Source organism: Microcebus murinus, chromosome 6 (genome assembly GCF_040939455.1).
Source record: "Microcebus murinus isolate Inina chromosome 6, M.murinus_Inina_mat1.0, whole genome shotgun sequence".
Taxonomy (NCBI): Eukaryota; Metazoa; Chordata; class Mammalia; order Primates; family Cheirogaleidae; genus Microcebus; species Microcebus murinus.
This window is the reverse complement of record NC_134109.1, coordinates 29114118-29133379: the sequence shown is the minus strand read 5'-3', so window position 1 is coordinate 29133379 and position 19262 is coordinate 29114118. Positions and strand designations below refer to the sequence as shown.

General features: G+C 44.2%; 1 protein-coding gene across 5 annotated transcripts in view; it reads left to right on the top strand.

The window, feature by feature from the left end:
- RGS6 (regulator of G protein signaling 6) overlaps nucleotides 1–19262 on the top strand; it is a 520723-nt gene that overhangs the window by 445987 nt on the left and 55474 nt on the right. For all 5 annotated transcript variants that reach the window (XM_076003888.1, XM_076003890.1, XM_076003889.1 and 2 more), the window contains exon 13: nucleotides 9305–9415. In XM_076003888.1, coding sequence (XP_075860003.1) covers nucleotides 9305–9415 — 111 coding nt within the window. The remainder of the gene's footprint in view (nucleotides 1–9304; nucleotides 9416–19262) is intronic.

The following is a 19262-nucleotide window of genomic DNA, read 5'->3' as shown; positions in this document are numbered from 1 at the left end:
CGGCCCACTTTGGAGGACCTCTCACCACCCAGCATGTTGATCTGCTCTGCTCAGGTTCCCAAGAGACCCAGTGTAAGTGTCAGCACAACCAAAGAGCATTCACTGTATCCCCGGGCGGCACTTCTGCCTCCGTTCGGACTTCCTGTCACACCCAGGCAATGGCGCTGGACAGCCTAGAAGCAAAACCAAAAACCTTCCAATTTCTCTGCATTAAGCTTTGATCTTATCCTCTGTAGCCAACCTCCGTTTCTTTCCCGTGCCCCACCTTGGAAACTTCAGCCCCCCAAGCATAAGCCAGCTCCAGCCCCCATGAGCCAAACAGGAGAGTGAGAAAAAGGCAAGTGGTCCTTGCTTTCGTCCCTTGCGGGGTTGCTGCACGTCGGATGGCGTTGAGAGCGGAGGGGAGAGGAGACCACCTTCCCTCTCTGGGGAAGGCCTCAACTACCCCCGTTGTGAAGTGAACCCTCTCGGCCACCCTCCCTGGGAAGGATCAAGCCCCCTAAAGCTAAGAGAGCAGCTGAGGCAGCGGAGTGCTAAAAGCCCAAGTCACCATGGAGACCTCCAAGAAGACGCACTTTGCTGTCTCCTCTCTTTTTCATGAAGTGTGATGGCAAAAAGGAAAACGAGGAAGCACAGATACTTGAACACTGCGTTCATTTGCATGGGTTGTGACAATGGCAGTGACATAAAACATATTGGTGCCACTCCCAAAAAGTCCATGCAGGCCTCTGTATACCTTTTATCTACTGCCACACTCTCCTCCAGGTGACTTCATTTTCCACTTTTGGCATGAATTCATCTCAAACCATACCTGGCAGATTAATGGTTCCTCAGAGGTGTCCACATGCCAATCCCCAGAATTTATATTAATAAATAGCTTGTTACATGGCAAGGAGAATTAAGGTTGCAGATGGAGTTAAGGTCGCTAATCAATGGACCTTAAAATAGGGAGATTATTCTGGATTACCCAGATGGGCCCAGTGTCATCACAAGGGTCCTGAAATGTGGACCAGGGAGGCAGAAGAGGTGGTGTGAGAGACATGCAGCCTGCGAAAGGCCTGGGCAGTCATTGCTGGCTTTCGGGATGGAAGTGGGGCCTTGAACCTGCGGCCTTCTGGTTTCAAGATTGTTCTTTTTATTTTTTTACTTGAAAATTTTTTAGAGCAGTGCTTTTCTTTTCTTTTCCTTTTTTTTTTTTTTTTTTTTTTTTTTTTGAGACAGAATCTCACTCTGTTGCCAGGGCTAGAGTGCCATGGCATCAGCCTAGCTCACAGCAACCTCAAGCAATCCTGCCTCAGCCTCCCAAGTAGCTGGGACTACAGGTATGTGCCACCATGCCCAGCTAATTTTTTCTATTATTATTATTTTTTTAGTACAGACGGGGGTCTTGCTCTTGCTCAGGCTGGTCTCGAACTCCTGACCTTAAGCAATCCTTCTGCCTCGGCCTCCCAGAGTGCGAGGATTATAGGAATGAGCCACTGCACCCAGCCAAGATTGTTCTTTTGTAGGCACCAAAGGAGGCAGGAAAAGCTTCATCTTTCTCTGCCAAACGCTTTTTAATAAAAGGATTTGTTCTGTAAAATTTGGATTCTGTCAAAAAGCTGCACTCAAGGCTCCAGAAGGCCACATGTGGCCACAGAGCCACAGGTTCCCCACCCCAAGGAAACGCATTCTAACCAAGAGCTCCCGGAAGGAATGCTGTTCTGCTCACACTTGGATGTTATCCCAGTGAGACTCATTTCGGACTTCTAGCCCTTACGACTGTAAGACAATACTTTTGTATTGTGTCAAGGTACTAAATATGTGATAATTTGTTACAGCAGCCATTAGAAATGAATATAAAACCCTGATCTCTCCCCTTCTCTTGGAATCTCAAGAAGATCAAATTGTTCATCCTCTTTCTCTTTAACATACGGGCATCTCCATGTGCCTTGCTGACCAGGAGTCCCTCTTACAGCCCCAAGACATGTATGTCTAATGCTGGTGATTCAGTACTTCCTACATCAATAAAATGCAGCATTCAAAATACGCATGCCCATATAATTTCACTGTTTCCTTTACAGAGCCTCTAAACTTCATTTGTGTAACTTACTCAAATAGAGGTCCCTCTCCTAGTACAATAAAGTTCCCTTCTGACCAAAACCACTCATCAGTGACACTGACCAACTGATAAGCTGATCATGCCTTTAGCGCTGGTGCCTTGGTTCGGATGGTCAGGACTTTCTGCAAAGAAGCTTGTACCCCTCTCCACGTGTTCCTCCACAGTATGTCCTGATGCTTCCCGGACCTTTATCTGAGAAGGCGCGATGCAGCGCTAGCTCACAGGAACCACGCCAGTCATGCTTCATGCCTGCGACAAAGCCTTATCTTGTGCTCTTAACGTGGTAGTTACAAAATCCTGCCTTGAGCTCCATCACGTTCTCTTGAACAAACGTCCCCATTAAATCTCACCACCTCTCCTCCACCCACTTCTCTGAAGGTATTCCCAAATTTCCCTAAAGCAGATCTGGCTGTGAGCCTGTGTTTCATTATAGCTTGAGTCATCGCATATCTCGTCCCATATCCTTAGTTGCTTTCTGGCCTTTTCAGATGCCGCTGCCTTGGGCTGGTCAGCAGACAGCTGCCTTCATTGCCGGTGGTGCAGTGACAGGCAGCCGGACCCACGGGCTCCTTAGGTGCCCGAGTGCCGGCTGATTCTCACCCCAGCCTCCCTGGAGCCTCCCCTGCTCTCTCCTCGCCCCAGCGCTCATTCAGGGTTCCATCTGGGGACTTGTCCATGGGACCCGACCTGGCTGATTGGACACCTCCTTCTCAGGTGGGAGGGTCCGAGAAACCATAGCTGAGGAGGGATCTAATTAAATCCCAGCCTGTCGCATTGGAATCTGAGGGCCAGGGGAGGGAGAAGAAGAGGAAATTTCAGTTTTTAACCCTTATGTTCCACTTCAGGGAAATCTATTTTTGGTTTTTTAAAAAACTCCCCCCATCACTTGCAACTAACTAGTTATAAAAAGGCCCCACCTTTTGCCTTGGGCTGCCAAGTTGATGTCTTTTATTTGAGCTACAAAGCCAGCTGAGCCTGAGATGCTTGGAATGGCCAGGGCAGGCATCCTAGAGGACAGGGGGGCTGAGGGGAGCCCTCTAGACTGTACCCATCATCTCAGATTCTGAGAGCCACAGATGCCCAAATGTGTCATAATCAGGACAACCCTCGATGCCTCATCATAACTCAGAGACCTTAGAGCGCCTCAGTACGGCCCGTCACCCTTGAACAGGATGTAGGTGACCTGCCGCTGGTTAGCCTCTGTGATGATCTCAGCAAAGGAGATAGGTGGCCAGGTTCTTTCATGTTGCTTGCAGTGGGTTGAATAAGACACAAAGCGGTCCCCAAAGGCAGCAGGAGCTGAGGAACCAAAGAACAAAACAGACAAATCCAGTTTGTCAGTAAAGGGAGATTTTACGAGCTTATGGATGGGAGTGTGGTCTTGGATGGCAGCAAGACAGGTGGATCTCCACACCCTTACTCCCCATACCCAGGGCTTATACACCACGGTGAAAGTGGGTACGTGCGCTGCAGAGACAATTCAAGGACACCCTCTAGAACAGGCTAGAATGCTGTGTGTGTCACAGCCTATAATTTGTGCGATAACATCAGGGTTGCCTGGATCTAAAAGCAGGATTTATAGCAATAAATACATGTTATTACACTAAGGATAGTAAATAAAGGAACCAGGAGGTATTCACAGGACTGGGCTTATTCAGAAGACAACAAGGCAGATTAGCATCCAAGATGGAGTCACTTTTGTCTCCAGGGTCCCCCAAAAAGATACGTCCAAGTCCTAACCTGTGGAACCAGTGAATGTGGCCTCTTTTGGGAAAAGAGTCTTTGCAGATGTAATTAAGGATCTCAAGATAAGATCATCATGGATTATCTAGAAGGACCTAATCCAATGACCAGTGTCCTTATAAGAGAAAACAGAGAAGATGACACAGACACAGAGGAGAGGGCCATGTGATGACAAACGCAGAGGTTGGAGCTACTCGGCTACAGGCCCAGGCATGCCTGGAGCCACCAGAAGCCAGAAGAAGCAAGGAAGGATTCTCCCCTCGAGCCTTGGGAGGGGGTGTGGCCCTGCAACACCTTGATTTCAGACTTCTGGCCTCCAAAACTGAGTATAAACTTCTGTCGTTTTCAGACACCAAGTTTGTAGTAATGTGTTACAGCAGCACTAGGAAACTAATGCATTCCCCCCACATGCAATGCCATTTCTCTCGGGAAGAGTAAAATCAGCCCAAGTGGCAAAAGAGAGGCTCCCTGTTGCAGCGCCGACTTGTGGCTTGATCCTTCCTGCCGGAGGGACCTCTTAGAGCCCCCTGGACGGTTCGTTCTGCCCGCGATGCTGTAGAGCTCTTATGGATGTAGCCGTGCCTGGGCAAGACGTGTGCATACCTTGCAGGAGATTTACAGGACAGATGAGGTGTCTCCCCTGCGCACAGTGGTTTCAATCAGATATTTTATATTTGTAGAGGATTTTCAAGATTCTCTTGAGATGCTGTCCCATTTTCTAACCCAGTGGTCCTGAGAGCTCAGCAAGGCCATTAGATAGCATGTGGTAAACTTGACAAAGATCAGTTAACTGGCTCCAGCAGGAATTAAAAGCAAGGCTTTTCAACCCGGACCACTGCTTCTTCTACCCTAGGTGATGGTCTACACCCAGGATGGTGAGGAGGCTCGAAGGTGTCAGAAAAATCCACGTCCATCTTTAAAACCAAAATTAGCGGAGGCTCCTTCATTTTGACTTGATGAATCAAATATCTTGTGTCCTGAACCCTTCAGAAAAATTGAGGGATAAGATGTGGCTCTTCTCAAACTTTAATCACCTGGGGATCTTATTAAAATACAGATTTCAACTCGGGAGGTCTGGGGTGGCGCCTGGGAGCCTGCATTTCTAACAAGCTCCCAGGTGATAGTTGTGCTGCTGGCTTACAGGGTCACACTTTGAGTAGCAATGAGATGGAGACGCTCACTAATTTCGCTACACTTTCAGCAGTAAGCTAATTGGACATGCTTGCCCTTTGCAATTCAGTGGTAGGAATTATGGCTCTGACTTCGCCGCTGCGAAAGGAATTGCTGACGCACAAGCTGGCATTGCTTGGGGAAGAGTTCTGTTGTGGATCGATACCGTAAAAATATTTATACCTTTTGGCCAAGTAATTCAACTGATGGATGTGAATTCTAAATAAATAGCCCAGCAGATGAAAAAACCTCTATGAACAATGGCGTTCTACTATAGCACTGTGTATACTGAAAGAAAATTTAAAGTCTGTGTCTAATAAAAAGTAAATGATTAAGCAACTTATAATAAATTCACTCAAGACAATATTGTAGACATGTTTATCTTCTCTCTTTCCCCCAAAGCAACATGTCACTAAGGAAATAAAAATAGTATGAACTCACAAGGTAAAGACATTAACAGATTAATGGTTTCAACACATTTTTCCAAGATAGAAAGTCTACAGAATTGGGGAACATAACCACAGGCTCCTGTTTCTCTGTTTGTCACGTTTCAATTTTTTAACTGGGCAGTGAGTACAATGGTGATTGCTTACAGTGTTTATAACTTTCTGTATGCCTGAAATGTTTTAAAATTTAATTTAAAAAAAAAAGTGAATGGGACAAGTGACGTGTTGGGAGTGGAAGTTATTGTGACAGAGTGAGCCAGTTATTGATCCAGAGTGAGTGAGCCAAATCTGGCCTTGGCTCTGGGAGGCGCAGGGACCATGGAGGGGAGAATGAGGCGTGGGCTAACAGCTGAGGGACGGTCAAGTCTGTCTCCAGAAGCTTCGGACCCCTCCTGCCCCACCAGGAGACAATCTCTCCCACTCACCACTGCCAGAGGGGATGAGCAGTTTATACTCCAGAGAAATTGAGCCACATGAGCTCAGAACTCAGCATGTCAGATACCCTAAGGGGTCAGCTTAAAACAAGAGCATTAATGGAAGTTCCACATACTAAACTGTGGGACCAGGAGGGCCAGAAAGCCGTGTTCCCTTTCCTCCCCATGGTGAGGTTCACAGCCAGGACTCCGATAACAGAAGACAGATTAACAAGAGAAAAGCATGACAAATGTAGCTCAGCAGAGTTTTGTGTGACACAGGAGACTTCAGAAATGAATACCCAAAGACCCAGGGAAAACTATTTTTGTGCTTAGGTTCTCAGAAGAATGGACAGCCATGTAGAAATGTGACTGGACAAAAGAGAATGATCTAATAGTAACAGACGGAGGGGGCAACCCAGCAAGGCCTGTCTGTTCAGATTCTTCTTGGCCTCTCTGAGTAGCATCCCTTCTTCCCAGGTGTAGGGCAGGGGCAGGACCCCTTTGGAATGAGGGTCTTCCAGGGAGAAGGGGGAGAGTGGCTTTTCTAGGTTTTATGGCCAGCTTTGGGAGAAAAGGGTTCTAGTTTCCCTGACCTCCCTTGGGGAATAAAAATTCTTGTTTCTATGACTTGCTCAGGAGGAAGAAGAGGGCAGGAGATAGGAGGATGGGAGAAGATCGGAAAGACTTTGCTTCTGAGGCCGTTTCAGTCTCCTGTAGTGCAAAGTACTCAGCAGGCCAAGGTGCCATACTCTAGGGTATCATGTTCTGAGCCCCAACAAACCTTTGGCCCCTCCCCTCCCCCACTCTCTACCCGAAGGCTAGAGACTGTCAAATTACAACCTGTGGGCCAAATCTGCTTAATTCTGTTTTTCCAAATAAAGTTTTATTGGAACACAATCACACGTATTTGTTTGAAAGTTGTCTGTGGCTGTTTTCATGGTGCAGAATAGTTGCAACAAACACCATCTGGCCCACAAAGCCTATTTGGGCCTTGCAGAAAGAGCTTGCCAACCCCTGCTCTAGGGAAAAATAGATGTCCCCAGAGGAGAGATGCCAGATTCTTCCCTCATTTGAAGCTCTAGTGACAAGACTGGCAAACTGCCCCCTCACCCGACGCTAAAGCCCATCAGTGACAAGCCCTGTCCACACCCACATTCAGCCTCTAAGCAGGTGTTAGGGCCTCACTCTTAAAGCACAAACAGATGTCCAGAGATTTTCTAGACACTCAAGGAAAGCCCCAACGTGAAAGTGTGCAATCAAAATAAACAGAAAAAAGGAACTTGGAGAAACCAAAACCAATTCAACAAACAGAAGAAACTTACAATAAAAATATATTGTATTGAAAAAATAAATATATTTATATTTATTTATTTAATTTTATTAATTTATTAACTTATTTATTTATATTTAAATATATTTATATATTTATTTATTTATTTAATTTATTTATAAATTTATTAATTTAATTTATTTGTTTATATTTAAATATATTTTTATATATTTATAAATATATAAAAATATATTGTATTGTATATTGAAACTTACAATAAAAATATATACAATAATATATTCTGCGATATGAGAAGATATTTCATCCATAAGACAAGAACTAGATACTATGATAACCAAGAGTGTGAACGCTAGAAATGTAAGAAAGTGACAGCTCACAATAAAAAGAAAAGGTCAAAAGACAAAAAGACAAGGAGTTGAAAGATGGGAGGGAATATTATTAACAGATTAACAATTCAGGATGTCCGATACTTTTTAAAAAATTATAGAACAAGAAAACAAAGAAAATGGAGGGTATGAAATTAGCAAAGAAATAGTGTAAAATTTCTCAGAAAAAATTTTTACATATTGCACATGGTGCCCAGCACAGTGAATAAAAACAAGAGCCATACATTTCAGAGCACTCTAGCAATAAAGAGAAGATTCTAAGTTGACAGAGAGAAAAGAAGCTGAACAAAAGAACAGAATCAAAATGGATCCAGACTTCTCAATAGTAACATGGGATGCCCCCCAAAAAAGTGGAGCAATGCCTGAAAATTCTGAAGGAGAAGAATTTTTAACCTAGTGTTCTATGTCCACCGGTATCAGTCAAGTATGGAGAGAAAACAAAAACATTTTTAGACCTGCAAGGCCTCTGGTGTGCCCCTTGTTAGGAAACTGCTAAAGGATGTGCTTCTGCATGACCAGAGAGTAAAACCAAGAAGCAGACATATTAATAGCATCCAGGGAACAAGGGCTCCGACACGGAAGGGAAGGGAGTTCTGGGACGATGATTTTACATCAAGTTTATAGAGAAAACAGCCCAGATTGGAGCAAGAAGACTCATGACTTTGGGGCAGAGGACCTCCAGGAGACGGGGGAAGGAACTGATTGATGATTTGACGTGTTTATGACGTGGAAAAATTATTGCTTGATGTTTTTACCGGTTTGTTAAAACACTGGTTTTTAGAGGTTTGTTTAAAAAAGTGATATGCTACTTAATTGACTCGCAAGCAATTTCTATCTAGGTTAATTGATTTAACAAAAATTGTTTTACAAGTCTATTTGGAGGATTGTTAAAGGAAAAGGAGAGGCAAATTGGGAACTGCTGGATAGAAACTTAAATCTTTGTCTAAAATTGATAAATCAAGAACAGCTATAAAAGCACATAATTTAAAAATATACAGGTAAATGTTAGAAGAAACAGAAGGTAGGAAGTTAATGACTTTCTGACAAGGGATAAGAGCGAAAAATCATTGCCTTTGCTTTTTTAATATATATAATTATTTCATTCTATTTTATTCTTTTAACTACCTACATGCATTTTGATAAAAATAAAAAAATTAGTTTAATTTAAATAAACTATTAGTTAAAATAAATTATGTTAATCTATTAGATTAAAATATCTATTCGTTTGTAATTATAACTAGAAAAAATAAGTTGCCTTTTTGGAAAAATGCTTACGTTAACTCCTTGTGGTATGCCAGGATGTAAAGTCTTTATAATAAGAAAGCCCTCCTTCAGTTGGGAGGGCTGGGCTGGAAGGCTGATGGAACCCTAGTATCTCCTTGTGCTCCAGATGCCTTGAGATCCATAGCCTCTGCGGGTGAGCAATGCAGAAGCAGGTTTGGACTAGTGTATCAATAAGGCTAGCATAACCAGGGAGCAATGCACCAAGGTTCAGGTGAAGAGTCAAGGGGGGAAAAAAGACATAAAATGCATGTGATGTTGCATACTATGACTGCAGCAATGCAAAAGTGATATGTTCTTAATGAGAAGGACAGATGAAAACAGTATGATTTGATATGTGGGAAGTGAGAATGGAAATAATTTTTACCTTTAATTTAGAACTGTATGAAGACTGCTATGATATTTGTGTAAAACAGAATAAAAGGGTGTTTTTTAGGAAATCAGTGACATTCTTTGCTTCCCTCTTGCAGCTTAATTGCGTACACGGAACAGTATGTGGAATATGATCCTTTGATAACACCAGCTGAGCCATCCAATCCTTGGATCAGCGACGATGTCACTTTGTGGGACATAGAAATGAGGTAAAAAAAAATGTTTTTAGCTTTGGGAGGAGGAAGGATGTAGAAAAAAAAATCCATAAGATCATAAGATTACCTTATTTCCTATCTTAATTTGATTCTTTTTATTGCTAGAACAGAAATCCCTCAAGTAACGTCCCAACTGAGTTCTACTTTCTCACAGTTCCTACCTCCTTATAGCTTTGATTTGCGCATAGATCCTTTGTGGCTTCCCTCTGAACTCTCTCTGACCCTTTGGGACAGTCCCTTACCATTCCCTAGTTCTAGCTGCTGGAAGGAAAGAATCTGTGGGTCCATTTTTTTTTTTCCATGTTTGACAGCAACAGTAGTAACAATAATCGCGAGTACTTACTGTCTACTGGCCACACCCCATGGTAAGTGTCTCCCATTGAATCCCCTCAATGGGTAAACATTTTTATTCTCACCGTTGAGCAGATGAGGAAACTGAGGCACAGAGGAGGTCATGGACTTGCCCAAGGTCACACCAATCGTACGTGGCTGAGCTAGGACTGGAACCCAGGCAGAGGGCTCCAGAGGCAGGATTTGCATCACTCTGGTCTTAGGGAGTATCTGGCAGCAGGAATTCCAGGCGGTAGCTCCTTCCCCGTGAGGGAAGCCCTGGGGTGTCTACTTCATAGCCGAGGAACTGAAGCCCAGAGAGACGTGGATCACTTTCAGAATTACAGAAAGCGAGGCAAATGAGTCCGGCGTGCTGAGTCCTCGCACCCCCTGCCCTCGGCTGGACGGCCTGTTATTTCAGGTTTCATTTCTCTATCACTCTCACATTGTATTGCACGCTTGCTCTTTCTTTAGCATCTTTCCCAGAAATGGAAAAACCTTCTAAAAAGGAATAAAAGTCATAGATGCGCATTATGAAAGTTCAAACTATCCAGATGTGCCCAAAGGAAATAATTCTCTCCTCCTCCAAGCCGATCTCATCTTCCAGGAAGAGCTTTTGTTTATGGTCTGAAGCTGTGGTTCCCTCACCGCGCCAGGGCACCCTGGGGCACTGCAGGACTCACGCCGTGACCACAGGAGACTCTAAATATTTGAACGAAACACAGTGGTGTTGGGCACAGGTCAGATACTGAATGAACTACTAGCTTAAGGTAATTCAGTTTCAACTTCAGAGAACATTATATCCCTTGCGATGATGTCTCTCCTCTTTGCAAATCTGGGTTTTCAGAGCAGTTTCTGGGATAAAAAGCAAATACTGTGCAAAAATCAACATGCAGTTGGAAATGAGAGTGATAGGATATGATCTGATTCCAAAGTTTATGAAAATGTGCTGTGCCCAATAGGTGTATGTTGTGATTATTTAAGAATGAAATTAAAATATTTTTTCTTTCAATTTATATATATTTTAAACAGCTACTGAGTTGTTAGGACATAAATACATACTGAGTTGATTGGTCATGACCTTAATTAATGAAACTGTTAGGTATTTCTTTTGCCCCAGGGGCACTGTGGAAAATTTACTGAGACACTAAGGGTACCGTGAACTCAGAAAGTTCTAGGGTCTGTCCCTTTGGATTTTTTATGCATATATTATCACCCATTATTTTGTATGATTGGGTTCATTACACATGCTTGTTCAATAATTTTTAGTTAATAATATATCATGACAATCTATACATATAAACACACGTGGATCCACCTTATGCTTTTTAATAGCTACATAATGTCCTTTGGCATGAATGAGGTAAAATTTATCTTACCAATCCCTGGGCCATAAATATTGAGGTTGTATCCTTTCTTTTTTTTTTTTTTTTGCTGTCATAAACAATGACTCAAGGAACATCCTTACATACAAGTCCAATGTTTTCTTTAGTATAAATTTTCCAGGAGTAGAATTAAGAATGGGATGCTTATTTTAATTTTAGTTCATGTTCCCAGACCTCTCCTGAGCAAAACCATAACAAATTGTTTTCATACCCTTAGCTTAAAAGTGCCCATTTCCCCACATCCTTATGAACCCAAGCATTATCCATCTTTTTATCTTTGCAAATATGATACATGTAAAAAACTTCTCATTTTACTTTTTATTTCTTTGTTAATGTACTTGAGAATCTTTTCACATGATCATTAGATATACATTTTTCTTTTGTGACTTGCCTGTTCCCGTGTCCTTGCCCATTTTTCTGTTGGTATGTTTTGCTTTGGATATTGGAATTAAAACAGTCGTATTTACTGAAATCATATATTTTATCTTTTGCCTGAGGTATTTTCTCAACCTCATTCTTTCTTCTTGTTTCTTTTTCTCAGCTTGCTCTATTAGTCAAGTTTTATATTAGCTTTTTTAAAACTCTAGTTTCTATTCTAGTCCTATTTACTTTTAAATGTTTTAATTGAAAATGTCATTCATTCATACAAATAATCGCAGAAAGTAGAAGTTTCCTTTACCTCCTCTAAATCCCATTCTTGACCAGACGCGGTGGCTCATGCCTGTAATCCTAGCATTCTGGGAGGCTGAAGCAGGAGGATCACTTGAGCCCGGGACTTTGAGGTTGTTGTGCCACAGGCCACTCTATCCCAGGTGACAGAGAGAGACTCCATCTCCAAAAAAAAAAGTAAATCTCATTCTTCCCTGAGGAATATTTTAAACCTGATATATTTTAAACCAACATTTTTTTAACTTATATTTCTATGAACATTTAAAAAATAATATGTAGAATGTATCTTTAGTATGTATCTTCTTTTTAATATTTCTGATATGCCCTAGGTAGCTCCTTTTGATCTAATCCAAGAACTTAACTCTTTCTTTAACTCAGGATTTTTTCTCTTATTTATTTATTTATGTAGTTATTTAAATTACTGCTGCTCTTTTGCTGTGCCTTTGTCTTTCAGGAAATCCTTTTGTGGGAATTCTGGGTCTCTGGAATGGAAAGCTGCCATATCTCTTATATTTTCTCTGTCATAATTTCCATCCCTTAGTCTTCACTCCATATTCACAGGAAAGGTTGCCTGGGACTGCTCTTCAGGGTCCTCAGTCTGATTTTCAGTGGTGTTCGTTCTGTGAGTTTGTGCTTTCCTGGGTTTCTCTTTTCCTGCTGAGTGCTGGGAGGAGTGGTGGACAGTCATGCTTCTGTTTCCCAAGGCTTCTTAATCTAACTTCTTGGGCTGCTCTGTTCTTAGCAGCCTGCTCTGTTCTGTCAGTATTCACAATCTTGAATCCCCCTGAAGATGTGGTACAGATTTTTTTTTATATTTCTGGTTTTTTTTTCATATTTTCATCTCTCTCCTCTGTTTCTGCCACTTAGTCTGTTTCATTGAGGGTTACTTATTGGAGGGCGGTTGTTTCTAGTCGTTGCTTCATTACTCTGATCACTGCTCAGAGCAGATCATTCTTTTCATATGCCCAGCAACTTGGAGGACTGCTCATTTTGATAAATGAAGGTTTCGGCTTTTAATCCTGCACCACATGGGGATTTATTTAAAATACTAATGCCCTGGCCCCACTCAAAGCCAATTAATTCAGCATTTCCGGCAATGAGGCATTGGTGGTGTTTTTTGTTTTTGTTTTGTTTTTTCATCTTCCCAGGTGATGCTAACATGCAGCCCTGGTCTAGAACCATGTGGGGGGCTGGCGAGGGTCCCTCAGCAATTGTGTGGGTCAGTTGTTCTCAAACCGTGCTGCGAGCAAGGACCACCTGGGGTGCCCATTAAAAATACACATGTGTCGGGTGGCAGCGGGCACTCTCGGTGCTTCCTGGGTGGCTCACTGAGTTCCCTGGCTTTCCTCTGAGCAGTTCACGCAGCTTCAGGACGTCACCTGAGTGTATGAATGGGTGGACACAGGTAAATTGTCAGGGTCCCTTCTGGGTCCCAGGTATGTGGTCCAAGAACAGACTGAAGGACTGGGTCGTCCTCTCAGAGTGAGACAGGTGGCCACAGGGGACCTCAGGTGGTAGAGCCCCACCTTCCATCCCCACCTTCCTAGCATGACATCCCTGCAGCCGTGCTCCACTGTGTTTCCGGCCCAGTGGAGTTTCTGCTGTCCTCCCCGCCAGGGTGCTTCCCAGCAAGTCCACTCTTCTCCCTCTGCTGACGGGTCTTAGGAGAACCCAGTTAGATCCGCCGACACCACCGAGAAGTAGGGAGGGAGCTAGAGCGTCTTTAGAAATCTCCCTGCCTCACAGCGCTTGCAGAGTTGTCTCTTCTCTGCTTATCTGCTGCACTGCCCTTAGGTTAACGGGAGCGCCATCGCTTGGTCATATTGCCCATATCGGAAGCTGACCAGGGACCATCACTTTAGCTCAGCAAACCCTTTCTGCCATGTGGAGCCTGTTGCATATTTCCGAATGTCTAATGTCTCCCATATGCCGCGTCTGGCACCCACCCACTGCCTCTGCTTCCAGTCCTGCTGCTCACAGCTTGGGGCTTTCCCAGGCTTCTGTTGGGGACACCCATCCGGTCTCTTCTCTGATGTCTCTACTGAAATGATAGGCCGCTCTCACTCAGCTACGTCACAGGTTCAGTCCTCTGCTTCACACCTTTCTGAAATTCCTCAAAGTTTATCATCTGCTGATAGGAAATGTCTTTGCCTCTACGTACCAGGTTTGGGGTTTTTTATACTTCACTGAACTCCAGGCTCTTGCCTGTTCCCTCTTCCTGGGCCACTCTTCCCCCAGACCCTGGCATGGCTGGCTTTCCTTCTCATCCAAGTGTCACTCACCATTGGGTCTCTTCCTCAGAAAGACTTCCTGTGACCACCAGTCTAAAGTGGCCACTCCATCCCTTCAGTGGTTCAGTCGCCTCCTGCCTCTCATTCACTTTGTAAATAGGACTGAAAACTATTTTAGCACCTAGGCCTGTATGGCATACAGCAGGCACTATAGAGGTCGGAAGGAGGATGGACAGATAAGTGACTCTTTATTTGATCATTTTGTTGGTATTTGGAAGACGAAGGGAGGTAAGCACGTGAACCTAATTCACCATGATAAAGTGAATTTCCTCTTTTGTTCTTGAAAGGCAGCAAAGCAGCATATAATAGTTTAGAAAAATTGCAGTCACCTGGCCTGTTGGTTTATCTGAACTTATTTAGCACGTTTTCCCCAAGGGGGTGCTACCTGCCCCTACAACCCATGCTCGAGTTCTGCTCTTACTGTTCAGGCATCTACTCTGATCTTCACGCCTGACCTAACTAGATGAAACCTACTATGCACTGTATTCAGAGCAGGAAAGTCTCTCGGGCTACAAATGTAGCACAGAAAGTAAAACACCACCTGGCACCAGAATTCCTCCTTGCTTGGCAAGGGACATTAAGCCACTTGGGGCAGAAAGGAAGGCCCTAAGGGTAGGGGCACTGGCAGAAACTTGAACAACAAAGGGAGAGGGTTGTGCTGTGCTGCTGAGAAAACGAGGCAAATGAAATCTCTGTTCCTGAGAGGGAACAGCTAAGGGCCCCTGAGGAGCAGGTGTGGGAGAGGAGCCAGAAGGTGACAGAAACTAGTCTGTGTGAGGCAGGGAAATCCCAGCCCCGAGACAACCAAGAACTTTCCTAAAGCAGGACTGTCGAGCATGTGATTTTTAAATTGTGGGCTGCCAGGAGGTGCAATATGTACCCCCTTCTCGAGACCCTCGAATTCCAGCAAAGCCTCTCACCCTCGCAAGAGCTTCACGGGAGGAGGTTTTGGCGAGCGTGGGAGAGCAGGGCAGTGTGTGATAGGGCAGGACTGGCTCAGGACCTCATGTCCATCCCAGCTGGGCTCGCACTCCCCTGGGCTGGTGGAGGGGCCCAGGCAGACTCGCCGTGATGGCCGGGGCAGAGGACGTTACAGATGACATCTAGATCCTGCAAAGATGGAGAATACACGGTCTGTGGCATAGGGAGGCTCCAGACAGCTCGGTGGAGGATTTGAGAGCAACTGACAGAATAATGACAGGATGACACAGGATGTAGCATAAATAACAGAAAATCAGGCTTTAATCCCCTCTTCTTCTCAGGTGAACTATTAGATGCAGAAGTCCAATAATAAGAAAGTGTATATTCAGAGGGAAATAAATGAAAAGCTACTGTTTTAAAGAATGGACATGCTACACTTCAAGTGCATACAATGTAAATTCTGAGAATAAAGTTTAATTAAAGAAAATAGTGATAGCCAGGGCTTATCATTGAGGAAAAATCAGCCAAAAGGTGCCAGATCGCAGTTGGAGAGAATTCGGTCATCTAAACACCACCAGGAGAGGGTCCCAGGGAGGTGTTTGGGACATGTTTCTGGGAGTGCCATTAACCAGGTGCTGGAGTCTGATGACACCCTGGTGTGGCCAGCAACATGTGGTTTGTGATTTGCTGTCTCCACGTGACGTAAGTTTAGGTCTCCTCTCTGCTGGGTGTCAGGCCCGTGAGCAGAGCTACAGGGAACTTGGCTTGTCCTGCTTGGGCGTCCGCATCTACTCCCAGCCAGCCTGAGCTGCTGAGAGGCAGAGATTGTCCCTGAGCTGCCCAGACACAGTGCATTTGGCAGAACTGTTGGTCCAGGATATTAGTCAAGCTCCTTTCCTGTGGTAGTCGGTCCCCAAACATGGCTCATCAGTGAGTGCCTTCCCTCTCTGCATGCACGTGCTGCTCCTTATATCAAGAGGGGACACCCCCTCTCTTTCCATCGGGACTGGTCTTGGTGTCTTGCTTGACCAATAGAGTGTGGCAGAAGGGACATTCTGAGAACAGGTCATACAGAACCCCTGTGGCTTCTACCTTAGTTGTTTGAAACATTTGCCCTTGAGACATTCCCTTTTGGAACCCATCTGCCACACTTCGAGACGTCCAAGGGCACTGGAGAGGCCGTGTGTGGACACTCTGGCCAATGCCCGGCATCAGCTGCCATCCTGGATCCCAGTCAAACCTTCAAGTGACCCCACCCTGGCTGCCAGCCAACTACATGAGAGAGATCCCAAGCGACAGCCACTCAGTCAAGCCCAGTTGACACACAGTATAGTGAGAGAGAAAGATAAATTGCTGTTTTAAGCCTTTGCGTTTGGGGTGGTTTGTTACACAGCAGTAAATAACTGGACAACTCCCCATTGGAGCATTCAGGCCCCTCAGGTTGTTCTTGGGATGTGAAGTAAAATTGTGATTATTTATTCCAGAGCCTTGGCTCTGAGATGGGGTCATTGTATATTTTATCTTTAAGGAACTGTTTCCTTCTTTTGTAATTTTCTGTAACCTGTCTTAGTTCATTTGAGCTATTATAACAAAAATGCCATAGACTGTGTGGCTTATAAACAACAGAAATTTATTTCTCACAGTTCTGGAGGCCGGGAAGGCCAAGATCAAGGTGCTGGCAAATTCAGAGTCTTAGGAGGGCTTGCTTTCTGGTTCATAGAAGGCTGTCTTCTCACTGTGCCCCACATGGCAGAAAGGCAAGAGAGCTCTCTGGAGCCTCTTGTAAGGGCACTAATCCCATTCATACTCTAATCACTTACCAAAGGCCCCACCTCCTAATACCATCACATTGGGGATCAAGACTTCAATATATGAATTGAAGGGGGACACAAACATTCAGTCTATAACATAACTCAAAAGTATTTTGGCTGGGCATGGTGGCTCATGCCTGCAATCTCAACTATTTAGAAGGCTGAGGCAGGAGGATCATTTGAGGCCAGGAGTTCAAGACCAGCCTGGGCAACTTAGTGAGACCTTGTCTCTAAAAAACTTTAAATTTTTTAAAAAAGTTAGCTGGGCATGGTGATGCATATCTGTAGTCCCAACTACTTGGAAGGCTGATGTGGGAAGATTGCTTGAGCCCAAGAGTTCAAGTCTGCTGAGAAAATGACCGTACCACTGAACTCCAGCCTGGGAGACAGAACAAGACCCTGACTCTTTAAAAAAAAAAAAAAAAAAAGGGATTTTGAAGGTAGTTTTACATCTTTACCCAAGTCTTAGTTTAGACATCAAATGAGGGAATACAGTAGAAGGCAGGGTGGTGAAGTGCAAAAAAGAATAGCCTTTGGAGACAGGCAGACCTGGGTTCCAATTCCAGACTGCCACTCACCAGCTATGTGGCCTTGGACAATCTGACCTCTTTTGAACCATGGAAATTTAAGTATAAATATCTGCTTCCCTGGCTTATGTTGAGATTTAAGTGGAGCAAGCACTGTAAGGACAGCTCCTTGCACCATGCATAGCACTATGAGGGCCCTGCAGAAATGAGCATTGTCACAGATGGTTGCTTCTCTGAACCTGGCTTTCTTATTCTCCATTTGGGAGATTTCCTCTGTGTCCTTTAGCTGGGAGATCATCTGGAATGAAAGATAGATGCCCTTGGAGGGCCACCTGTCTTTGGGACATGTTGGCTTGGACTGCCCAGATGGAGGCAGGAATTTGGTGAGCTTCAATGGGCACAGAGGACAAATAAGAGTTAGAAAAAGGCATCCAGCTAGTGATTAGAAAACACTGTCAGGATAAGGACACGCCACCCACACCACTGTGCACATTTTTTTATTGATTCTTGTAGCATCTTGCCATGTGAAAAGCACTGTGGTGAATGCAGAGACACCAGGAGGCACAGTCTCCATCCTCAGAGAGCTCCCAAGACAGCTGGCAAGACAATGGCATAAACTCTTAAAAACACAATTGATGATACAAAGCTGTAATAAAGAATACATTGCAAGGAAGCACCTCTGCACAATGGATATAAATAAAGGGATGGATTATTTGCTTGAGTTTGGCCAAGGAAGAGTTATTGCCCAGTTACCTGGGGATCGATGTTGAGAGATATTTTAATTTTCAGAATTACCATATAACCACAAGAGACCATTTAGTGGAGGCAACATGTTCAAGTCTGTCCTTGAACCTTACAGTGGATGATGTTGGAAGTGCCCAAGTGGTACAAGAAAGATATGTATAGGGAAGTTGTATCCAAGAAGCTTTTAATAGAAAGGAATCCCAATGGCCAAATAGTACCAGGAAAACAAGGAGAAGATGTGGAGCATCTAGTTGTAGAAATAGGATTGAGAATAATGGACAGGTGAGGAAACCCAAGTATATATGGTTAATAGCATCACCCCCAAATTCATGTTCTTCCCAGAACCTCAGAATCTCCAAATTCTATTTGGAAATAGAGTTGTCGCAGATGCAGTTAGTTAAGATGAGGTCATATTGCAGTAGGGTGGGCCCCTAATCCAATATGAGTGGTGTCTGTATAAGAGAAAATAGAGACACAGACACGGAAACACAGGGAGGATGCTATGAGATGGCAGAGGAGAGATTGGAGCAATGTGTCTATAAGCTGAAGAATGCCAGGCATTGCTGCAACATCAGAAGCGAAGAGTATGGAACAGATTTTCCCTTAATGCTTTCCAAGAGAGCATGACCCTGCCACCAACTTGATTCTGGACGGCTAGCCTCCAGAACTGTGAGAGAATAAATTTCTGTTGTGTTAAAGCCACCCAGTTTGTTAGTACTTTGTCATGACACTCCCAAGAAACTGGTACACCAGGATATCCTGTCTCTCCAGGCCCCCTTATTTCTGCTGAAAGGGGGTAACCTTGTAGCTTCCTAGATATTACTGACTTCTGTCCTGGGCCTCCCTCTGACTCTATATCCAAAGTGACACTCCAAGCTTTCCGGCTCACCCCAAAAATTTACCTGGGCAGGGAGAGCTCTTACATGGAATTCCCCATTCTTTGACCTGATGGACTTAGTTTCCAGCTGTGACCCTATTGAGCTATGCCTAGAAACACAAAGTTGTACAGTAAGGGACTCCCTGATCCCCAAGTACGTGATCTGTTGGTCACCGTCCTGGGAACTGGAAATACTGCTGTTGCTAATTTTGTCTATCTGTGCAGAAGTAGTTGGGTTGGGATGGTTTGTGTCTCGAGCTGTGTACCTGATACAGTAGCCACTAGC